We start from the raw sequence: 24,412 nt of genomic DNA on the forward strand, positions 1-24,412 counted from the left end.
TAGCATATATATATATATATATATATATATATAAAATCTCAAAAACAAGCTCATTGGAAGAACACTTACACAAACGAGTATATTTTGTGTGATTTCATTTATATGAAACTCTAAAGAGGCAAAATTAACCAGGTGTCCCCCTCTAAAAAAGAATGATATTTGCCTCTGGATGGCTGGGTGTGAGTTTTGATGACATCTGAGACATGAAGGCAATTCTTAAGGAGATAGTAAACTTCTGTATCTTTATGAGAGTTTGGATTACATATACACATTGGTCAAAACCAAGAAAGTACGCTCAAAAATTTCTGCATTTTTCCTGTATGTACATTGAAACAGGCAAAGATTGAACTCAGTAATATGCTTGTAAAGTATTTAGGAGATACTGTACTGATGTCTACAGTTCACTGTGAAGTGCATATAATAATTAGATGGATTAATGGGTGCATAGAGAAATGGGCAGATACACGACAAAGCTAGTGTAATAAAATGTGAAGGATAGGATATAGGTGGTGAGCATATGTTCAGTGTAAAACTCCCTCAAGTTGGCTGTATGTTTGAAATTTCTCATTAAACTACTGGAAAACAAAGAGACTTTTAAAAGTTATCTTTGAATGCCACCAGGCAAGATATAACTTCAGTTAGATTACTGCAATACCAATCAAGTGAGATTTTTCTTGCTCCTTATTTTTCTCTTCTCCTGGTTCAATTCCAGGTGAGCCAGAGACCACCTATAGAGAGGGATAAAGTAAAGGAGTCAAATAACAGACTGGTATATCAGAGAAGAAACTAATTTTTTTATTCTTTCCAAGTTGCAGAAGGTGGAAAGTTTTTGATTTAGAAGAAGTATGAAGTAGTGACTTCTTCCAGGGAATATTTTAATTAGCAAAAATGATTATACTTACTGAGAGTGATCTCAGATTTATTATCTTACAGTGACTGAAGAAGTTATTCAACCTGCCAAGATTTCATCCGTACTCAGTTGTGCCTGACTTTTTGTGACCCCATGGATTGTAGCCCTCCAGGCTCCTCTGTCCATGGAATTTTCCAGGCAAGAATAGTGGAGTGGGTTGCCACTTCCTACTCTAGGGGATCTTCCCTGACCCAGGGTTTGAACCGGTGTCTCCTGAGTCTCCTGCATTGGCAGGCAGATTCTTTACCACTAGTGCCACCTAGGAGCCCCCAAGATTTCATCCAGGAGCAGAAAGAGAACACACAGGCATATTCACAGTGGTGGTTAATGAAATCTTTTGTTTGCAAGCAACGTGTGGCATCTTATTCAATTTACTGTATTTGTTATTAGTTGATATGGATTTTCTGGGTATACAATGCTATCATTTGGAAATTACAATAGTCTTACCACCTCCTTTTCAATTCTTACATCTATAATTATTTTACTTACCTAGTTGCCAATCACAATTCTGTAGGCTCAAATAAAAGCCAATATCAGATTCCCAGGCTTCCCAGGTGGCTCAGTGGTAAAGAATCTGCCTTCCAGGCAGGAGACATGGGTTCAAACCCTGGCCAGACATGACTTAACAACAACAAATCAGATACCCAGCTAGTCACAGCCAGGTACATTTTATGAGTTGCTCAGTAGTCTGCTACCATGCAACAGATACACAAGAGAACCACAAGCTTTCCATAACCATCATATAAATACCAACACATCTATAATAACTGACATATTCACAGTTACCTACTAACTCATTCAGCCAACAAAACCACAAGCCTATGGCACCACATCATTCTCTACCTCATATAAGTAATTCCATAGTCAGAAAATACCCACAAACTACTTCCTGTTCTCCTCCAGTCACATACAAGTGCAAACACAACTCACACCTAATCCAAAAAAATAGACACACCAGAGTAAACACTACAGAGCAACACGACTCCATCCACTGCCACAATCGTTGCACAGAAGTAGCTCAAGGTCAGACACATCAGGTCAGGCACAGGAAACCGCTCCTACACACTTAAACACAAACACACTACACCACCAGCTGTGTGCGAGGTCCAGTTTCACGCCCCAGGGTTTCCCCAGGGATAAAAACCCATCCTACTCACAACCCTGGACTACAGACCTCATCCAGGTCACATCCAGGGTCGACATCAGCATTCCTACCTGGAATGAAGGTTGGGTACTCAGCACACACAGGCTTGACATTCCTAGTTTCCTCCTTGGCTTTTGCAGGCCTCTCTCGGGCTGTGGCATCATCGTTCAACAGGCTACACCTGGCTGTGCATGCGCACTTCTACAGGCTGAACCGCCCTATAGTCTGGGCCATTTCTGACTCTGCAAATTTTGGGGGAATAGCTTGTGAAGGATAGGTGTTAACTGCCCTCTAAATGTTTGTTAGAATATACCTGTGAAGCCGTCTGGTTCTGGACCTTTGTTTGTTGGGAGTTTTTTGCTTTTTAAATAACTTCTTCAATTTCAATACTGGTAATTGGCCTGCTCATATTTCTTCGTTCTTCCTGGTACAGTCTTGGGATAGTATTCATTTCTAGGAATTTGTCCATTTCTTCTAGGTTGTCCATTTTATTGGCATATTTGTTTGTGTTTGTATTTGTTTGTAATCTCTTAAGATCCATTATATTTTTGTGGTGTCAGTAGTAACTTTTATTCCTGATTTTATTGATTTGGGCTCCCTTTTTCTCTTGATGAGTCTGGCTAAAGGTCTATTCAGTTTATCTTTTCAAAGAATCAGCTCTCAGTTTCATTCAACTTTTGTATTGTTTTGTGTGTATTTTATTTCTGAGCTGATCTTTGTGATAACTTTCCTTCACCTACCTTTTCATTTTGTTTGTTCTTTTTCTAGTTCCTTTAGGTGTAAAGTTAGGTTGTTTGAAATTTTGATGTCCACATTTTAATTTCTGATATTGGGAACTTGTGTGTTCTCTCTTTTCTGTTGATTGCCTCTGATAGAGGTTTGTCAATTTTATTGATTTTTTTTTAATAGAACCAATTAAACTTTAATTGATTTTATCTATATCTCTAATTTTCTCTTCCCTTAATTTCCACTCTACTTAATTTTGTTTGCTTTGGGTTTAACTGATACTTTTTAATACTTAGAACCTTGATTTTGAAGGTAGAATTTCCCTCCCCTCTGTGTAGTTCTATTCAGCTGTCACTCAGAAATTTCAGTATGCTGTATTTTCTTTATCATCATGTTTAAAGTTTTACATTTTCTTCATGATTTCTTCTTGACTTATGTATTCTTTAGACATACGGTATTTAAATATTATTTTGCAAAATTTTCCAAATATTTTTATTTTTGATTTCTAGCTGAATTCTATTGTGGTTAAATAATATATTTTAAGCCCTTTAAATTTACAGGGACTTATTTTATGGTCTATTGTGATAAATATCTTATATGCAGTTGAAAAGAAAACATTTCCTGCTGTGGTTGAATGAAGTGTTCTATAAATGTAAAGTTGATATAAACAGCAGGTCAAGTCTTTATTTTTGTGTCTACTTGTCCTATAAGTATGTGAAAGGAGTGTTGAAATTTCCAGCTATAATTAGAGATTTTTCATTTTTGTCTGATTTTGCTTCATGTAGTTTATAACTCCAATAATATATATGTTTTTTGCCTTTTTATGCTGTGCATGGGGTTCTCGTGGCAAGAATACTGGAGTGGTTTGCCATTCCCTGCTCCAGTGGGCCACATTTTGTCAGAACTCTTCACCATGACCTGTCTGTCTTGGGTGGCTCTGCACAGCACGGCTCACAGCTCCACTGAGTTATGCAAGCCCCTACGCAATGACAAGGCAGTGATACATGAAGGGGCAGGATGTTTAGATAACATCACTGACTCAATGGACATGAAATTGGCCAAATTCCAAGAGATAGTGAGGGACAGGGAGGCCTGGCGTGTTGTAGTCCATGGGGTTGCAAAAAGTCGGACATGACTTAGCGACTGAACAACAAAAATAGGTATGTTGGACCTCCTGGTGTTATTCCAGAGGTCATTACTGCTGTGTTACTGTTTTTTGTTTTCTTTTTCCTCTCTGAGCTTTGTTTTGGATACTTTCTTTTGCTGTGTATTCTAGACTTTTTCTGCTCTCATGTCTAATCTGTTGTTAATTTCATACACTTCAGATGTTGCAGTTTCATTTCTAGAAAATCCATTTAAGGTGTTTTTTTTTCTTTTTAACCTTAAAACCTTACATTTCTCTCACCATGTCCATGTTTTCCTATACACTGGATCTTATTTATAATGATTCTTTTAAACATCTTTGCTGTTTCTCTTCTCTGTCATTTCTGCATCTATTTCTATGAACTAATGTTTTTCTGCCTCTTCAAACATCTATTAACTCTTTGTTTCAAATTTATTTATTTATTTGGCTGCTCCAGGTCTTAGTTGCAGCAATATAGGATCTAGTTCCCTGACTAGAGATCAAACGCAGGCCCCCTGCATTGGGAGTGCAGAGTCTTAGCCACTGGACCACCAGGGAAGTCCCAAATGTCTATTACTCTTGACTGGATGTTGGATATTCATTTGCTGTCAGCAAAGAGATGTCTCTATTCTGCTTAGACTCCCCTTCTCTGTTTTGCAAAGTATGGCATTCTAAATACAAAATTATTTTCCTTCTAACTTTGTCATATAAGTTCTTATACAAAGGGCATTATTATCCATTCTTAAGTGGTCATACAATGTTCTAAGTACAGTAAGAAACCACTGGGGAAAAAAGGTGTAAGTAGATAATCTCACGGAGTTCCCGGGGAGTCTAGTGGTTAGGTTTCTGGGGTTTCACTGAAGTGGCCCAGGTTAAATCCATGGTTGGGGAACTGAGATCCCATAAGCTGCATGGTGTGGTCAAAAAACTCAAGACAAGCAAACAAAACAGAGAATGTCAAACACTGATCTGACTTTGATACATCTGAGGTAGTGGTTAAAAATATACAAATGCGTAAGACTTATCCTTAAACTTAAGATTGTGGCATTCAGTCCATGATCACTTCATGGCAAATAGATGGGGAAACAATGGAAACAGGGACAGACTTTATTTTCTTGATCTCCAAAATCACTGCAGATGGTGACTTCAGCCATGAAACTAAAAGACGCTTGCTTCTTGGAAGAAAAGCTATGACCAACCTAGATAGCATATTAAAAAGCAGAGACGTACTTTGCCAACAAAGGTCTGTCTAGTCAAAGCTATGGTTTGTCCAGTAGTCATGTATGGATGTGAGAATTGGACCATGAAGAAAGCTGAGCACCAAAGAATTGATGTTTTCTAACTGTGATGTTGGAGGAGACTTGAGAGTCTCTTGGACTGCAAGGAGATCAAACCAGTCAATCCTAAAGGAAGTCAGTCCTGAATATTCATCGGAAAGACTGATGCTGAAGCTGAAGCTCCAATACTTTGGCCACCTGATGTGAAGAACTGACTCATTAGAAAGACCCTGATGCTAGGAAAGATTGAAGGTAGGAGGAGAAGGGGACGGTAGAGGATGAGATGGTTGGATGGCATCACCAATTCGATGGACATGAGTTTAAGCAAGCTCTGGGAGTTGGTGGACAAGGAAGTCTGGCATGCTGCAGTCCATGGGGTTGCAAAGAGTTGGACACGACTCAGAGACTGAACTGATATTGCTAACTTACCCTTAGAGATTCTGATTCACTTGGTCTGGGTTGGTCTCTGAAATTAATACTTGGAACAGGTTCCTGAGTTGATTTTAATTGAACATTCAAATTTTAGAATCAATGACTTATTTTCATTGTTACAGATCTCACAAAATATGCTTTCATTATTCTCTTTGCCTTCTTCTAACTGCATAATAAACTTATCAAAATTCATTTCTAATGTACTTTATTTTCAGTTTATCACTTATCTCTGCTGTCCCCCCACCCCCACCTCCTAGTACAGGAAAACAATATTTGTTAGTTTTCTTGCTTTATTTTTCCAGGTTTGGAGACCAGGTATGATACAAAGACATTATCTCCAGAAGAAAACATTTCTGAAATAAATTTATCTAAATGGAAGATAAAGAAGTGAAATACTTGACCTTGAGAATTTCATTATTCAAAATAGCTGGCAGAGTAAAGTCAAGATTGAGAAACAAGAACTTCAAAATGAATATTTTAGCCAAGTTAAAATCATCTATGAAAATATATCTATTCACAGAAAAGATACATCTCTCACCCTACATCACAGATCACAGAATTCCTAGTAGAGAAACATTTATGAATGTAAAGAATGTGGGAAGACCTTTAATTATGGCTCAGATCGAATCAAATGTGAGAAAAATTCATACTGGTGAGAAGCCTTATGTATCTAAGGTATATGGGAAGGCCTCTAGAATTTGTGAACAACCAGCTTGACATTTGAAAGTTCATAATGGAGTGAAACCGTATGTATGTCTAGAATCTGGAAAGGCTTTTAGTTTTGGCAGAGACCTTAGAGTACACAAAAATATTCATTCAGGGGAGAAACCCTATGAATGTAAAGAATATGGGAAGGCATTTTGAATACATCAACAACTCACTCAACATATAAAAATTCATAGTGGAGTGAAAGCCTATATATGTAAAAAATGTGGGAAAGCTTTTAGTTAGGTAAAGACCTTAAAGTACAAAAGAATATTCATTCTAGGAAGAAGTTCTATGAATGTCAGATCTGTGGGAAGACCTTCAACTCTTCCAGATACTTTAGAGTATACCAGAAAATTCATACTGATGAAAAACCCTATGAATGCAAGGAATGTTAAAATCTTTTAGATTATGTGGACAACTTGGTCAACATCAAAAAATTCATACGGATGAGAAATATGAATGTAAGGAATATGGGAAAAAACCTTAAGACTTCATTCATACCTTAAAGCTCAACATAGCATTCATACTAATGAGAAACCCTATGAATGTTAAGAATGTAGGAAGGCCTTTAGGCAGAGGGCACATCTTAGTAAGCATCAAAGAATTTGTATTGGTGAGAAACCCTATGAATATAAGGAATGTGGAAAGACCTACAGATGGAGTTCAACACAATCAACATCAAAAACTGCACACTAAAAAGAACTTGTGAATTTAAGATACATAGAAGGGGCTTTGAAGTTCATTCAGTTCTTACAGATCATTAGATAATTCATAATGGTGAGAAACCAAAAATATGAATGTATGGGGTGATATGGCATGGCTTTTGATAGAATGAACATTAGTGAATGTACATTAGTAGAAACCCTGTGAATTTAAGGAATGTGGGGATGCTTTTCACACTTTATTGAACATCAGACTTAATAATGTCAAGACTCTAAAAATGTAAGAAATGCAGGAAGGCCCAATATTCATGTCTCTATGAACATCTGAGAATTCATAACCTTGTAGTGTTGATATAAAAGTGCTTTTTCTTTCACTCTGCTCTTAATGGAGTGTTAATACTAGGAGGAATATTTGGGAATTTTTTTTGCAATTCTTACAATTTATTAGGTGTAAAAGATTTCTTGCCAGGTATCTTAATCTAATGAACATATAAAATACTTCCAAAACTGAGACAGTAGATAGGCCCCAGGCTGAGCAACTGGAGTCTGTCCCCTGTGGACAGATATTCCAAGATAGAAATAATGGCAGAAGTGAAGAGGAGGTGAGGCCTGCCCATATAAAAGATAAAGAGAACATATTATTTCTCATTCTTGAGGTCAAGGAGACCTTCCCAACTACACATGTGCAGAAAGGCTCCTCAGAGTTCAAAGGCCACCAGTAGTAGGTGATGTCAGTCATCCCATAGGCCTCTGCACTGGAATCCATCTGAGCTAAGAGATATGCATGCACACAAGGGAGGACCCCCAGTTATATTAAATACAGACTCAGAGGCAGCAAGATGACTGACCAGAGGAAACCCAGAAGAAATGCCCCATATAAGGAATTTAAGCTACCACGAAAGCATGACACTCTCTCTCTGGGCCCACCTGTGTGCATTTATTCACATGTTCTTTTCTTTCCTCCTAGTAATTCACTACTTTCTGTCTCTTTGTTGACATTCATGTCCGCAAAGCGGACAAGCCAGGGCCTTGTCACTGGCCCTCGTGGTCTAGTGGCTAGGACTCAGGACTCTTGCTGCAGCTTCCTGACTTCAACCTCTGGCTAGGGAACTGAGATCCTGCTTAAAGTTGCTGCAGGCCAAGGCCACCTGAGATCAAAACCACTCAACTCCTGTTGGATGTCTGCAAATTTGTATGATCTCTTAATCTACCAGTTGTCGAACTGAAAGAAAGCCTTTAGTCACAGCCCATACCTAGTCTATCACATCATTAAAATACACAGCGATATACTTATTAGCTCTGTGCCTCAGTTGTAAAACAGTGATAATACCGATCTAATTGAGTTTTTAAGAGGACCTGTAAATCTTTGTTAAGATTATTTAACAAATATTAGCTACTGTTGATCAGATAAGCAAGAGCATTACCATTAGTGAATTCTTAGAGAAAGACACTATGTTGGTAATGATCTTAGAAAAGCCTCCAATTAACTCCATCTTCCTATTCAACTTTAGATGACTGACTTTGAATAAAGTCCTGTAAAATACAGAGAACATGTGAGACAACTTCATTCTTGATGAGCTGCATCAGGAAACTAATGCTGGAATAAATACTCTGGAACTAGTGGCTGTAAATATATATTGAGAATATAGCTAATTGCTGAAGTAGAAAAGGGTATGAAGCAGTTTGCTATTAATAAACTGCTAATAGGAGATATCCTATAATCTACACTCTCTGCTCACAACCCAGAATTTATTAGAAATGATCAAAAGGATAACTAAGAGAAAACTGTCCATTAGTAAACCTTCTAAGTTGCCATTATAAAAATTTTCAAACATACAGGAAAGTTTAAAAAGTACAATGGAAATGTATTTACCATCCTACCCTCCACCCAGTTTAAAAGCTAACAGTTTATCATATCTGGCTTATCTTCCTATAAGTAATTTTCAACATAACCCTACTATAACTACATCTTCTAAAATATATCATGTGACACATGTTCAGATCTTCCCAGTTGTCCCAAGATTGACTTTAATAGTTATTTACTTTTGTTTTCTAAAAAATTATTTTATTATTCTTTTGTTATTCTATTTTTTTGGTCATACTGTGTGGCATATGGAAACTAAATGGATCAAACCCACGCTCCCTGCATTGGAAGCACAGAGTCATAACCACTGGACTACCAGGGAAGTCCCTACTTTTTTTTTAATCTAAAGTAAACTCTAGGCTCAGAAATTGCATTTAGTGATCTATCTCTTTTAGTCTAGTTTAGTTCTTCACTTTTATTTTTCTTCATGAGTTTTCTTCTTAGAGTCCATGTCGCCTTGCAGGATGGTCCGTATTTTGGATTGTTGTGCTTGTTTCCTAATGTTGTCATTTAATTTATTCTGCCATCTATATTGGAAATTAACACATTATTGACCAGAGACATATTAATACATCTTTTGTTACCCAAACATTGTGGACCACAGTGTTTCAGTATTTTTTACATGACAAATAACTGGCCACAGGCGTTGGTTTCTGCAAAACTTCCTGGTCAGTAATGTGTTAAGTGTAGAGAAAAGATTAAGTTTGAATCAAACAATTTTGCAGAATATTTCCTAAATGATGTATTTAGTATTGTCGTATATCAAGGTACAGACTGAAATCACAAGGATAAATTTGAACATATGGTTAAGGTGGTGAGTCAACTCTCTCCATTTTAGAGGGCCTTTTTTTATTCTTACAATTAGAAAGTAACTTATGGAGTGATTCTAACCTCCTCTTGGAAATTTATATTTTATTTGTTTGATTCACAGAAAAAATCAGAACAAAAATAGGATACCACTCAGATGAGTGATAATGAATTGCTACATATCAAAACCTTTAAGAGGTGATGCAAGTCATCTTGCTGTTGATGTTTAGTTGCTGTTATGTCTGACTCTTTGTGACCCCATGGACTATAGCCCACCAGGCTCCTCTGTCCATGGGATTTCTTAGACAAGAATACTGGAGTAGGTTGTAGGCTGCCATTTCCTTCTCCAGGGGATCTCCCTGACCCAGGGATTGAACCCACATCTCCTGCATTGGCAGGTGGATTCTTTACTGCTGAGCCACCAGGGAAGCCTCAGGTCTTAATTCTGGTCATTTATCTGGTTTCTTTTTCCACACTTGACCTGTCCTAGGAAAGCCATCTTACAAGAACACTAACACTCTTTAACAAAATTTGGGAAATCAAGATATTGTTCTGAAACAGTGTCTGTCACACAGTGGACACTTGATAAAACTGATGATGTAATTAAAACCCAAGAAACTAGAAAAAGAACCAATTAACCTAACTACTGCAGAATGAAATCACTTATATGGTTAAAATTAGAAATCAATGAAAGAAGAAATAAAACCTATTAAATTTGTGTGGAAAAAACACCCATCTAAATTAGACTTATAAATTTGATCTATATAAAGACAAGAAATATGACAGCATTTATAAGAATATATATATTTACGGAAATTTTAAAAATAATAATACTAAAGAAAATATTTTGGGTTTTTTTGCTTTTTATTAATTTAATTGGAGGCTAATTACTTTACCTCCATGGTTTTTGCCATCCATTGACATGAATCAGCCACAGGTATACATAAATTAAATGAATTAAAATTCATTCAAGATGAGGTAGAAATCTGCATAGTCCAATACACATAGCAGAAAAATTAAAATTTGGCCGAAGTTCTCTCTAAAAACAATACTTAAATCATCACTTAGAAACTCTAAGGATAATCTCTAGAAGAATTTTACAAGCTCATTCTAGAAGTCTAAACACTGGATGAAGACAGCTTCCAAAAAATCTAAATAAGCTTAATCTGTGAATATGAATGCAAATATTCTAAGGAAAATGTTAGCAAAACAAAACCAAACATGGAGGAAAGCATGACTTGAGAGGCAGAACTTTGGACTGAAACAACCTGAATCCCAAGATTCTGAGCCAAACTTGGATAGAGATAGCTCCATGAGAAGGTATCTCTAGTTGGAAGAGTGACAGAAGAGATTTTTGTGGGGCAGAGAAGTGGAAGGAATCCATGATACCAGTAGCTGCCAGCAAGTACTTAAATCCCAAGGAAAGGGAATCTTATCTTACTAGTGGAAGTCTGTTCTGAAGAAGATGGAAAATCTCATTGTTTTTTTCTTCTTTATTCTGTCACTTGTTGGCGCTGGAGGAAGACCGAGTTGTGGCAAGGATACAGCAGAATGAGAAGACTAAATAAAGCTCTGTTGCTGTAACTAGAGCCAGGAAGGGGTCCTCTGGAAACTAAAAAGTTCTAGGAAGACAGGGGAGAGGAGGCAACTCAAGTTAGAGATCCCTTAAAGTATATGAAGTTGAGGGTGCACACATGTAGATCTGACTCTAGGCAGCACACCAAAGGCCTTGAGAATCGAACTAGAAGGTAGACCATAAGCCAGGTCTCAGAGTGGGTCCTAGGTGAACCCCCTGAAAGATAAAGCACACTGGTGCTGCAAATGCTTTGCAAAATGAACTGACATTGGAAGCCCAGGGCACAGAAAGTACATTAGAACTTACACACTGAATCTGAATTCAACCTACTAAGATAAACAAACCAAAATTATGCCTCCCACAGGATTTAAAATAGATTCAAAGAATCAAATTATTCAAAATGTCTAGCAAACAATAAAAATGTATTCTGCATACAATGGAATAGGACAATTTTAACAACTCACAATGGAAAAGAAAAAAAGAAAAAGACATCAACACTGAGATGATTCACGTTAGAATTACCAAAGACTTTTAAACAGCTATTAGAACCATGTTTCAACAAGTAAAGGGGACTCTAAGCAGAGACACAGAAACTGTAAAAAAAGAACCAAAAAGAATTTAGTTTTAAGGAACTTTAACTAAAAATTTTTATAATTTTCAGATGTATAAAAGGAAATTTTAGAACTAAAACATATGATGAAAATTAAAACCTATTTGATGGGTTCAGCAACAAAATGGAGAAAACAGAGAAAAGATTTAGTGAACCTGAACTTGGATCAACAAAAAAATTATCTAACAGAGAAAGATTTAGAATAAAACAAACTTATTAGAGCCTCTAGGATCTGAGGGACAATACCAAAGGGTTTGTTATTTGTGTCCCTGAGATTGTGAAAGGAAAAAAGAAAGTACCAGGAAGAAAAAAAAATATTTATAAGGAGTTAATGGTTGAAAACCTACCAAGTTTAGCAAAAGACCTTAAACTTATAGATTCAAGAAATGTAGCATATCACAAAAAGGATAAACTGTAAGAAACCATTGCTGAGACACATCATAACCAAACTGCTGAAAATCAAAGAAAAAAAATATCAAAAGCTTCCAGAGAATACAGATGCGTTTTACATATTGGAGAACAATGTCTTGAATAACAGAACTCTCACTGAAAGTATGAAGGCCCAAGGGTAGTGGAACATTTTTTAAATGCTTTAAGGAAAGAAATGTCAACCCCAATCTTTGTCCAGTGAAAATGATCAAGAATGAAGGATAAAAGATATTAGATAAAGAAAGACAAAGAGGATTTGCTACCAGCAGGCTTGCTCTAGAAGAAGCGCTAAACAAAACTCTTTAGATGAAAGGAAAATGATACCAAAGGAAAACTTGAAACTTCAAAAATAAGAGCTATAGAAATGGTAAATTGCTGAGTAAAAAATAAAATTGTTTTTTTCTTTTTATAAATATTTACTGTGCTAAAAAGCAAGGAGTATAACACTGTCTCATAAGGCTTGCAATGTATGTAGATATAATAAATATAATAATCATAATATAAAGAGGGGAGGCTAAAAAGACATATATTGTGGTAAGATTTCTAAATATAACATGAAGCACTAAAATGTAACTCAAAGTATCCTGTGAATTACATATACTGTGTATATCGCAATACTCTCCAAAGTGAATCATCCCATGTTGAGAAAAGTTTGAGAGATCTCTGGCAGTATCAACTATAACTGAAAACCCTTTATACATACCCTGGGATTAAATAATTTCAGTCTTTGTATAAAATCAACAGAAATACAAGCATACACACACACACACCCCCACAGATAGACATATACAAGAATATTTACAGCCACATTTTTATTACAACACAAAATTATAAAAAAATACAAATACCCATCAAGAGGATTGATAAATAGCAGTATATTCTTAAAATGGAATAGTATACAGAATGTAAATGAATACACTACTGCCACATGCAATAATGTATGAATCTTTAAAACGTTGAGTGAAACCACACAGAAGAATTTATAATGAATAACAAAATACATATATAGTTTGAATAAGTAAGAAAATTATTTCATGTTAAAAACCGGGAAGTGGTCAACTTTGGGGGTAGTAACAACTACATTTTATTCTGAAGAGTGCAATAAGAAGTTTATTTCATATTTTCTTCCTCTTATGGAGGGTGATGCTTATAACCATTTTGTATCTTGCCTCTGCATGTACTATATAAGCACTTAAAAAAATAAACTGAGTCAGAACTCAAAAACTTAGAAAATTAGCTTCATTGCTGATAAAAAGTTCAATATCAATGAACACACCCATTTCATATGCTAGTAAACATAGATAAATATTTATGTGGTACAGTACATTAAATTAATAATTATTATTACATTTGTGATTAAAATTACCTCATATATATGTTTAAGCATGCTTTAAAAAAACAAAGTTTTACAATAACTTAGAAAGGCTTCACAAAGAAATCACATCATTTATTACTGCATTTCCATGTTTTCTCCCTTGTGAGTTCTCTGATGGACAATAAGATTTCTCTTATAACTGAAGGACTTACCACATTCATTACAAATATAAGGTTTCTCCCCTGTGTGAGTTCTCTGATGTACAATGAGATTTGTCTTCTGTCGGAAGCACTTCCCACATTCACTACACTTGTATGGTTTCTCTCCTGTATGAGTTCTTTGATGATGAATGAGATATGATTTCCTGCTAAAGGCTTTCCCACACTGAGGGCATTCATAGGATTTCTGCCCTGTATGTATTTTCTGATGTACAGTGAGGGTTGCTTTCTGGCGAAAAGACTTCCCACATTCATTACAAATATAAGGTTTCTCTCCTGTATGGATTCTCTGATGTAAATTGAGATTTGTCTTCTGACTGAAGGATTTTCCACATTCATTACATTCATATGGTTTCTCTCCTGTGTGAGTTCTGTGATGATCAATGAGGTATGACTTCATTCTAAAAGCCTTCCCACAGTGAGGACATTCATAGGATTTTTCCCCTGTATGTGTTCTCTGATGTGCCACGAGGGTTGTCTTCTGGCGGAAGGATTTTCCACATTCATTACAAATATAAGGTTTCTCTTCATTATGAGTCTTCTCATGAAGAGCAAGGGTTGTCTTCTGGGAGAAGGATTTCCCACATTCATTACAAATATAGGGTTTTTCCCCTGTATGAGTTCTTTGATGTACAGTAAGGTTTGCCTTCTGATGAAAGGACTTTCCACATTCTTTACAAATATAGGGTTTTTCTCCTGTATGAATTCTCTGATGTAGGGAGAGTGTTGTCTTCTGGCGGAAAGACTTTCCACAGTCACTACACTCATATGGTTTCTCTCCTGTGTGAGTTCTCTGATGACGAATGAGGTGTGATTTCAATCTAAAGGCATTCCTACATTGTGGACATTCATATGATTTCTCCCCTGTATGTGTTCGCTGATGATCAGTGAGGGCTGTCTTTAGGCGGAAAGACTTACCACATTCATTACAAACAAAGGGTTTCTCTCCCGTGTGAGTTCTCTGATGATCAATGAGATAGGATTTCCTCCTAAATGAATTTCCACACTGATGACATTGATAGGGTTTTTCTTCTGTGTGAATTCCCTGATGCAGAATCAATACTGATTTCCTGCAAAAGGACTTCCCACATTCAGTGCATGTATGCTTTTTTTCAATATTGGTTGTTCTTCTTCTTTTATTATAATCAGATGTGTTTCCCCTTCTATAAGTTCTACTATGTGTAACTGGGCCTCCTCTTTTTAAAAAGGCTTTCTCACAGTCATTATATTCAAATGACTGTGCTGGAGTTTCCATCTTATGATATTGTGTGATCGTTTCATTATGACTGATGGTCCTCCCACATTGATTATGAGATTTGACTCCAGAGTGAGCTGTCTCTGGTTTAGTATTGTGGAGTGATTTCCCATACCCATTACACTCACTAAGTCTCCTTCTTGTAGGACTTAGATTACTGATGATTAATTCTGAAACATTTTTTAAAATCTTTTCACGAGTGTCATATTCAGGAGGTAGCTTTTTTGAATTAATAGGGTTTTTACTCAAAGTAAGTGTCTTTTCACATGTACTACCATTTTCGTTAACCAGCTTTTTGTGGTTGATTAATATAACTGATCTAGAATATTTATCTTGCTGTTCCTTGAATTTCAATAAAAAGTCTTCAGCTTTCCAGTTTTCTTCTAGAAAAGAATATAATTAATAACAACTTGTAAATCTTACATATTTTCTATGAAAAGGAATTGTATATATATATGAGGCCAAAAAAGATCAAGGACAAACTATTCCTTGCCTGGGAAAAGACATGGAACCTAAATTAAACACTCTACCTCAGTGTGGAAAAAGGTGAAATATAAGTAATGAATGCTAGTAACATTTGCACTTTGTACCAGAACTTCATACAGAAAGTAAAACAAAGACAAGAAGCAGTAAAGAGAAGAGACACAAGAATAGTGGAAGAGGAATTCATGCTTGGATAGGTGGATTCAGAGGCAATGAACTGAACCTATGGCATTAAGATTTAAGTAGGATGAACAAGACAAATTAGTGGAAAAGCTAGTTCAGGGAAAATTTTAGAGGTAAGTGTTTGGAGGACACAGATTAGAGCTTTTAAATGTTCATCCCTAGATTGTCAGGTAAAATACGTCCAGTTGTCCCACCACCCCTCTTCCACACAGCCATAGATAAATCTTTCCAAGTATTGATTATTTTCCTAGCATTTAGAAAAAAAAAAATCCTATAGTCTACACTCTAATCCTCCATATAACTGGGAGTCATTTTTTCTTGTGAGGTAAGTACAAAGAAAACACTCCCAGCAGGAACTTTATTTTTATTAAAAACAAATGGGGTGTTTTTCGCCAAATTGTGCAGCATGCAGGATCTTAGTTCCCTGACCAGAGATTGAACTCATACCCTCTACAGTGGAAGCCCAGAGTCTTAACCACTGAATCACCAGGGAAGTCCCCCAACAGGAACTTTGAAACAAACTAGTGTTTTGTTTACTGGTGTATTCAGATTGCTATTTTTCTTTCAAAATTGCTCAATAAGAAAACACTCATGACAATTAATTATAACTATTCTTTTCAATTGCTAACTTAATTATTGAGGTTTAAAGAAAGAATCAAGTCTTTCTCCGATACAGTAACATTCTTAACTCCAGTTTTCCATATGTGGACCAGAAAGATTGCTCCCTGTGGTTCTAGATCACTCATTAACCTTAGCCTTTATTTCTCTTATAAATTTATAGTTATATTTGAGATCATCCATATCTAATGAAACAATGTTAAATCTAGGCTCAAAAGTCTGTTTCTTCATGAGTTCATTGCCTCATGAAGGCAATGAACTCTAACATAGAAGGAATTTCTCCTGTAAACAAAACTTTACATCACTTAAACTCACTTTATATATTCGAACAAGTTTTCAGGGTTGTCCACATATCTGAAAAATCTCACCCATAACAAGTAAAGCCTCATATTTATTGCTGTATATATACCTCACTTATTCCTAATCACATGCTTTACTTACATTCTTTTAATCAGCTGACTTTTTTCCTAGTCTTATTTCTAATCATATTTAGAGAATCTTCAAGAAAATGCTACCACTCCATGATATCAAAACCCTTCACATATGCCCCACCATCAATTTAAGGACTGTTTCTTTATAACTTGAAAACAATTATAGTTTATAAAAATAATTCTAACAAATCTTTTTACAAGCTTACATTGTATCATAAATATTTCATTAAAAATGCAAACTTTGACAATAATCTTTTCTCATAACTCTTTATTGAAATTCTTTATTGGTTATTTTCTTTGTATTCTTCTGAGTTTACATTAACACTGCAGATCATAGATAGGTAGTGTCTGTTAGAATCCACCACTTCAATCAGATGTACAGAGCCATGACCTGAGTTAGAATCCACCACTTCAATCAGATGTACAGAGCCATGACCTGAGCAAATACTTCTGAAAGGACTTATCAGTACATGCTTTGTGAATGGAGGACAAAGAGATCTCCCCTATACAGTTCCACAAACAGAAAAAAAGCAACTGACTACTTAACATATATACTACACCAAAGAAAGTACAAAGGATATTATCTTTGAAAGAATGAATCCTTAAGTATAAACCATGTACAGTCAAGTATCAAATTATATAATCTTTAAGAGTTGTATGTGTCACAGTTATAAAAAACATGGGAATGAAGAAAAAGGAGAGGTGGATATGCTGGGGAGCAGTCAAGGAAGAGCAAGGATAAGAAGTCATGACTTCAAAGATACACATTATATGGAAGGGTGAACACAGTGAAAAGTACAGACATGATAACCCTTACATGTATAGAGGACATTTAGGAGACTAGATCAAGTGGAAATTAGCAAGAGTTTCCACAAAAGAGAAACACTTGAAAAGACCACATGACAGCTTACTATGGTACTCCTTGTATAAAGGAGAATTTCAGTTTCATATAATTAACAAAAAGAAGTAGAGAACAAGTATCTTGTCAGGAAAGTAACAATATAAGTTGAAAAAATTAGGACAAAAATTATAGCAAAGCCAAACTGTAATTACAATTTCAAGACATGAAATACGGTAGCTGTCAATTTGTATGATATTTATGTAGAAGTGAGAAAACTACAGCGAAAAATAAAATATAGGAGGATGTAAATATATTTCACAGGCTTATAAGCACAAACTGTGAAGAGGTTCCCAAAAGATTATGACAGAGACAATCAAGCTGGTATCACAGCAGGAACAAAATAATCTGGAAATAGTTAGTGGGAAAGAATTTAAGAGCTAGGAAAGTTGGAATAAGTAAGACATCAGAGTGCAGGACTTATGAAGGACTAGAGTGAAGGTGGGAGAAATGTGCCAAGAATGTCAATGCTAGAGGTATCTATATAAAACAAAGAGTTTAAGTTCTCAGAATGGATGATACTACTATAATTAAAAGGTAGATCTCTTGATGACAAATTAGAGAAAAAAGACTGAGAGTCTAGAGAAATAATATACATTAAAAAAAAAAAAAAGATTTGTGTGACTATTATGTATAAGGCACTGTTCCAGGCAATGTGGCCAGAGTGTAAAGAGAACAGACCAAGCTGGAAATAATCATTGAGAGAATCAGGGTAAGAACAAGTCAATGTTTTACCCAAAGCAAGGGATGGTTTCAGGTAAGATGATCATCGATATACAATGAACCATGAAAACTTACTGTAAAAAAATAGTAACTATGGAATTATCTGTCTCGGTCAAGGCAAGAGAATTTTTAAATTAACAGCTAGACTTGTGGTGAGAATGGGAACTCAGAGTTAGCATAGCAAACAAATCTGAAATGATACTAAAGATATGGAGATAAACCAGAAAGCACCTGAGAAATACTAACAAAGAATTTTTTCTTTCTTAAAGATAGATAAGAATGCCTAAAAGAAACCTATACAATGGCTAGATGATAAGGGACTGAGAAAGCTAGAAAAGGACAGAAATGGATGAAAAGATCTAAAAGAAGGAAGGCTTACAGTACATTTTGATTAAGAGTGGCAGTTAGGCAATCAATTAGGCAAGTAAGAGTGGCAAGCAAATTAGGAAAGTCTATTATATAGGGTGAGTGGTATTTGAAAGTGTAATTTGAGATTTTTGCAGGCACAATGGTCATTTCAAAGGTTAGGACCCTTTAAAAGGACACTACCAAAACATTTCAAAGGTGTTGCCCACCACACAACCACTTTAAATTTATTTTTCACTAGATCTCATCTGCCTGAGAGTCAGAAACTCACCTAAGCAGGTATGACCTTTAAATGATGTCCATGGTTCTTCTCCTCGTTCCAATTTGAGGATCACATCAGGCTTGGTCATGTGACACCCTGATTAAGGGAAGATTTGGATTAAGTTGCTTAGATGTTAATACATTTGAAAAATCAATAAGTTGAATTTCCATTCTGCAGAGTAAGATACTCCTTCGTGTAAGAGTAAACGTAACACCTTGTACTAAGCAAGTGAAGACACAATTATCCTTTGTGTCAACCAAAGAGAATTCATCCCTGAAATCCAAGATCACATGTATTTTAGGCACTCTCAAAGGAAATGCATGCTACTGAAAGTTTCAAAGAATTTTTCTTACCTACAGAAATGAGATGGCAATAGTTTTCCAACATTACATCCATGTAGAGTGTCTTCTGAGCAGGATCCAGGTGCTGCCACTCCTCCTGACTGAAGTCCACAGTCACATCTTTGAATGACACTGATCCCTATAATGGTTTGGAACTGTGATCAGAAAATTGACCAGACATAGGGGACTAGATTTTTATTTTATAACTTATTTTATCTTTTGGCTGTCCTATATAGCATGTGGGATCTCAGGTCCCCACCCAGGGACTGAACTGGTGCTCCCTGCAGTGAAAGCAGAAAGTCTTAACCACTGGACTGCCAGGGAAGTCCTTGGGGACTAGTTTTGATCCTGCTCCTTTCTGGCATTCATATGAAACTTGTAAAGAAAGCCTACCATTTTTCTTGTTTTGTGATTTAGATTGTAAGGGAAGCAACAACAACAAAAAATCAAAGTAGAAATACTTGCCACCAAATTTACTTAATAACGTATTCTAAAAATGTATTGTGAAGTCACTTTGCAATCCCAAATTGCATTAGTTTACTGGGGTGCCAAGATATACAAAACACAGTCTCTGCTCACAAGAAGTTACAGCTGCAAAGCATGCAACACATACTTTTAAGAAAGTATGTGTCAACGCAAATCTACAAGACTGGTGGTAAGGGTACTACAACAGAAGTATGTTACAGTGTATTACAAGGGCAGAACAATTTTTCAGGCTTCACCAATGAGGCAATTTTTTTTCTCCTTTAAGATTAATGTGTTATGCAGGAAGAATATGGTTTTAAAATGCATGGGCATGAATGGAGAGAGTAGCACGATAACACATATACTACCATATGTAAAATAGATAGCCAATGAGAATTTGTTGTATGACTCAGAAACTCCAACTGGGGCTCTGTGACAACCTAGAGGGGTGGACTGGATGTGAGCTGGCAGGGAGGTTCAAGAGGGAGAGGACATATGTATACCTATGGCTGATTCATGTTGATGTACAGTATAAACCAACACATTACTGTAAAGCAATTATCCTTCGATTAAAAATAAATTCTAAAAAATGCACAAATGTGACATATCCAGCAATAATAGAGTGAACTGGTCAAGAAAACAATCCCTCAGATGATAATTTTAAAATCTGTACACAATACATAATAAATAAGTAATAGAAGGCACTGGAAGGACACCAAAGTAAGCAAAAACTGGAGAAGAGTTTATTCTTAAACGATAACAATGAGTAAGAATTCTTAAGTTTGTGGCTACTTTGCATGAAGGTATCCACCCCAAAGTCCACAGCTCTGCAAGCAGAAAACCAGTTTACTTCCTCAAAGGTGATAGAGGATAGAATTGAGGACTGGTAGATGAGCTGAAGATTTAGCGACATTTATCTAGAAGTGAGAAAACTACAGGAAGAATGAGACTCCAAATCTGAGTATAAATTTTGCCAGAACTCTAGTTTGATAGTCAAACTAAGCAATTGTTAAGAGAGATCAAAGGAGACTTAGGAAAAAGCAAACAGACACGAGAAAAGAGTTTTGAAAACCAGAAGTGTACCTAGTGAGATTCCGAGATTTCTGCATTTTTGATTAACAGCATTATACAACCTGCTTATAAGTTAAGCAGAACCTACAGCCTTTGTGGACTGAGGTGTCAGAAAGTTGGGGCTAACAAAGCAGCAGGAATTATAAAAGGGTGAAACACTAGAAGAAAGAGTACCACAGAAAGTAAGCCCTCAAATCTAAACGTTAATATATACCAATTCTTTGAGAACTAAAAGTACATGAACATCACCCATCACGGGACCCGAGTGAAAAAAGCAGCAGGAGGAAGCTGAAGAGACCTAACTATCAGCTGCTTCACACTTGGGGTGGAGGTAAGAGGACAGGGAGGGCAGGGTTTAAAGCTTGATTCCAAGCAAGTTAATTGTCTACTAGAAGAAAAATAAACAAAAATCCTCAAAAAACAAGACATACAGAATTTGGATTACTACAACACATTATTCAAAAGATCCTGGTTTCTAGCAAAAATTACCAGATATGTAAACAGAAAAATAAGAAGGGGAATATAACCCATATTCAGAAAAAATATAGTTCATGGAAACTAATTCCTAGTGGGCCTAGATGTTGGATTTTGCAAAAAAAATTAAAAAAAATAAAAAGGCTTCAAAATAGTTGTTCTAAATGTGTCCAACTGCTAACTGCTAAGTCACTTCAGTCGTGTCCGACTCTGTGCAACCCCAGAGACGGTAGCCCACCAGGCTCCCCCGTCCCTGGGATTCTCCATGCAAGAACACTGGAGTGGGTTGCCATTTCCTTCTCCAAAGAAGTAATGAAAAATCTGGCATGGAATCTTGAAACATAAACTGATAAAAAAACATGAACTGAAAATTCTAGACCTACCAAGTATAATAAATGAAACGAAAATTTCACTATATAGGCTCAATAGCATAGGAAAAGGAACAAACATTAACCTTGTAAATGCAGACATACTTTGGAGACATCACAGTTTCAGTTCTAGACCACTACAATAATTATTGCAATAAAGCCAGTCACAAAAATTCTTTGATTATGCACTGCATATAAAAGTTACACATACACTATATTGTAGTCTATTAAGTGTGCAATGGCATTATGTCTAAAAAACAATGTATATGCCTGTCTGAATTAAAAAATACTTAGATAAAATGTGTTGATCATCACTAGAGCTTTCTGTGAGTTGTAATCTTTTTGTAATAGTAACATCAAAGATCATTGACTACAGATGATAACAAATACAATAATAATGATAAAGTGAAATATTTCAGGAATAGCCATCTTGACAGAGACATGAGCAAATACTAAATACTGCTGGAAAAATGGCTCCTATAGACTTGCTCAACTCAGGACTGCTAAAATCCTTCAATTTGTAAAAATGAAATATCTGCAAAGTGAAATTTAAAAAAGCATAATAAAATAAAGTATGACTATTTTGATCAACAGAAATTAAGCCATCTGAATAGAAAGGAAATGAAAAAGAAAAAAATGAATAACGGATTCACAGAGATTTTTGGGTCCATTTCAAAGTAATGCAAGACAGATATAATTGGAGTCCCAGAGAAAGAGGAAAAAAAAAGACCTGAAAAAATTTTAAGGAAATAATGGCATAACATATTCAAAATAAGCAAAAACTTGACTTATACATTAAAAAAGCTTAATGAACCCCAAAAGAATAAAAACAAAAGAAAACTACACTCAGAAAATCCTAATCAAACGGCTAAAAGCCTAAGAGAACATCAACCAAGAATTCTGTACTCAGCAACATTACCTATTAAAAACAAAGGCGACATAAAGCTATATGAGCAGATAAAGTCTGAAAGAATTCATCACTAGCAAAACTGTACCAAAAATGGTGGGAAAAAAAAAAAAAAGGTCTTCAGGCTGAAGGTAAAAATGACACCAGATGATAAACAAGGTCTTTAGGAAAGAATGAAGAATTGGAGAAAAGTTTTATTAAAAAGACTATATTCATTTCCTTCCATTTTTAAAAAAAGTTTTTAGCAGCAATTGGTGAACATTTTTCTGCTGTTTTAGCATGAAAACAATCATGGAGAATTTATAAAATGAATGAGCAATGTTGTGTTTCAATAAAACTTCATGTTTGGACACTAAGATTTAAATTTCAAAAACTTAAATAGGTCAGAAATATTTTGACTTTGTATTTTTTCCAACATTTAAAATAGAAGAACTATTCTTAACTCACAATCTGTACAAAAACATGTAGCAGACTGGATATAACCTAATGGCTGTAGACTCTTGGTTTAAAGCAAGCATTTTAACACCATTAATTACAAACAGAAATATCAAATACATGGAGAACCAAAAAGCAAACCATGGAAGTCAGTAAATGAAAATACAATGTTGCAAGCTGATTTATTTTACCATAAGTAATTCAGCATTATCTCTAATAAATCATGATAAGTTAAAGATACTATACTATAGAAGCTGCATACTATAATCCCTAAAGAAACCACAAAAAACAATGCAAGATGATGTAACTACAGATGCAACAGAGAAATGAAAATGAATAATGAAAATTCATTATTGTGTCAGTACTGACTGACACAAAGTAAAACAAAATGTAGGAACAGATGCATAAAATCAGATTAGGAGGAATCTTAAATGTGTTAAGCCCAATCTGAAAAGGCTATAGAGAAAAGATAAAAAGATCAGTGGTTGCCACTATTACAGATTATAGAGGAGAGGGAGGGATGAGTAGGCAGAGGACAGAGGATTTTTAGAGCAGTGAAATTAGTCTGTATAATATTATAATGGCAGATACATAACACTATATATTTGTCAAAATCTATAGAATAAACAGCACCAAAAATGAACCCTAATATAAACTATGAACTTTGGATGACAATGATATATCAGTGTAGGTCGCTGATTTTAACAACATACCACTCTGGTACAAGATACTAATATTAGGGAAGCCCATGCATTTGTCAGGGTAGGGAATAAATGGAAACTCACTGTACTTTCTACTTAATTTTTCTCTGAATGTAAAATTGCACTAAAATATAAAGTATATTTAAAAGATTTAAAATAAAACAGGTCAGGTAATCAGAAAACAAAGAGCAAAATAGCAGCCCTGACTCCAACTTTAGAACTAAACACTCCCACGTGGCTTGTGGGATCTTAGTTCCCTAACGAGGGATTGAACGCCTGCCCCCTGCATTGGAAGCATGGAGTCTTAACCACTGGACTGCCAGGGGAGTCCCAAGACTGAGATTATAAAAAATGTATAAAAAAGCAGGACTCATAATATATTTCCTGGTGGCTCAGACGGTAAAGCGTCTGCCTACAATGCAGGAGACCTGGGTTTGATCCCTGAGTCGGGAGGATCCCCTGGAGAAGGCAATGGCATCCCACTCCAGTACTCTTGCCTGGAAAATCCCATGGATGGAGGAGCCTGGTGGGCTGCAGTCCATGGGGTCTCAAAGAGTCGGACACGACTAAGCAACTTCACTTTCACTTTTCACTTTCATGCATTGGAGAAGGAAATGGCAACCCACTCCA

General features: G+C 35.8%; 1 protein-coding gene across 4 annotated transcripts in view; it reads right to left on the bottom strand.

The window, feature by feature from the left end:
* Positions 1-12,796: 12,796 nt before the first annotated feature.
* The window catches only part of ZNF567 (zinc finger protein 567), a 29,894-nt gene continuing 18,278 nt past the window's right edge, over positions 12,797-24,412 (bottom strand). For 3 of the 4 annotated variants that reach the window (XM_010849058.1, XM_010849060.1, XM_010849059.1), the window contains exons 4-6: positions 19,374-19,500; positions 19,030-19,116; positions 13,066-15,439 (exon numbers count right to left, since the gene is read on the bottom strand). In XM_010849058.1, the coding sequence (XP_010847360.1) occupies positions 13,719-15,439; positions 19,030-19,116; positions 19,374-19,500 (1,935 nt within the window). In that variant the 3' untranslated portion in view covers positions 13,066-13,718. Of the gene's footprint in view, positions 15,440-19,029; positions 19,117-19,373; positions 19,501-24,412 lie in introns of all 4 variants that reach the window. The other variant, XM_010849061.1, reaches the window with a different exon arrangement.

This window comes from Bison bison, unplaced genomic scaffold (genome assembly GCF_000754665.1).
Source record: "Bison bison bison isolate TAMUID 2011002044 unplaced genomic scaffold, Bison_UMD1.0 scf7180017864280, whole genome shotgun sequence".
Classification (NCBI taxonomy): Eukaryota; Metazoa; Chordata; class Mammalia; order Artiodactyla; family Bovidae; genus Bison; species Bison bison.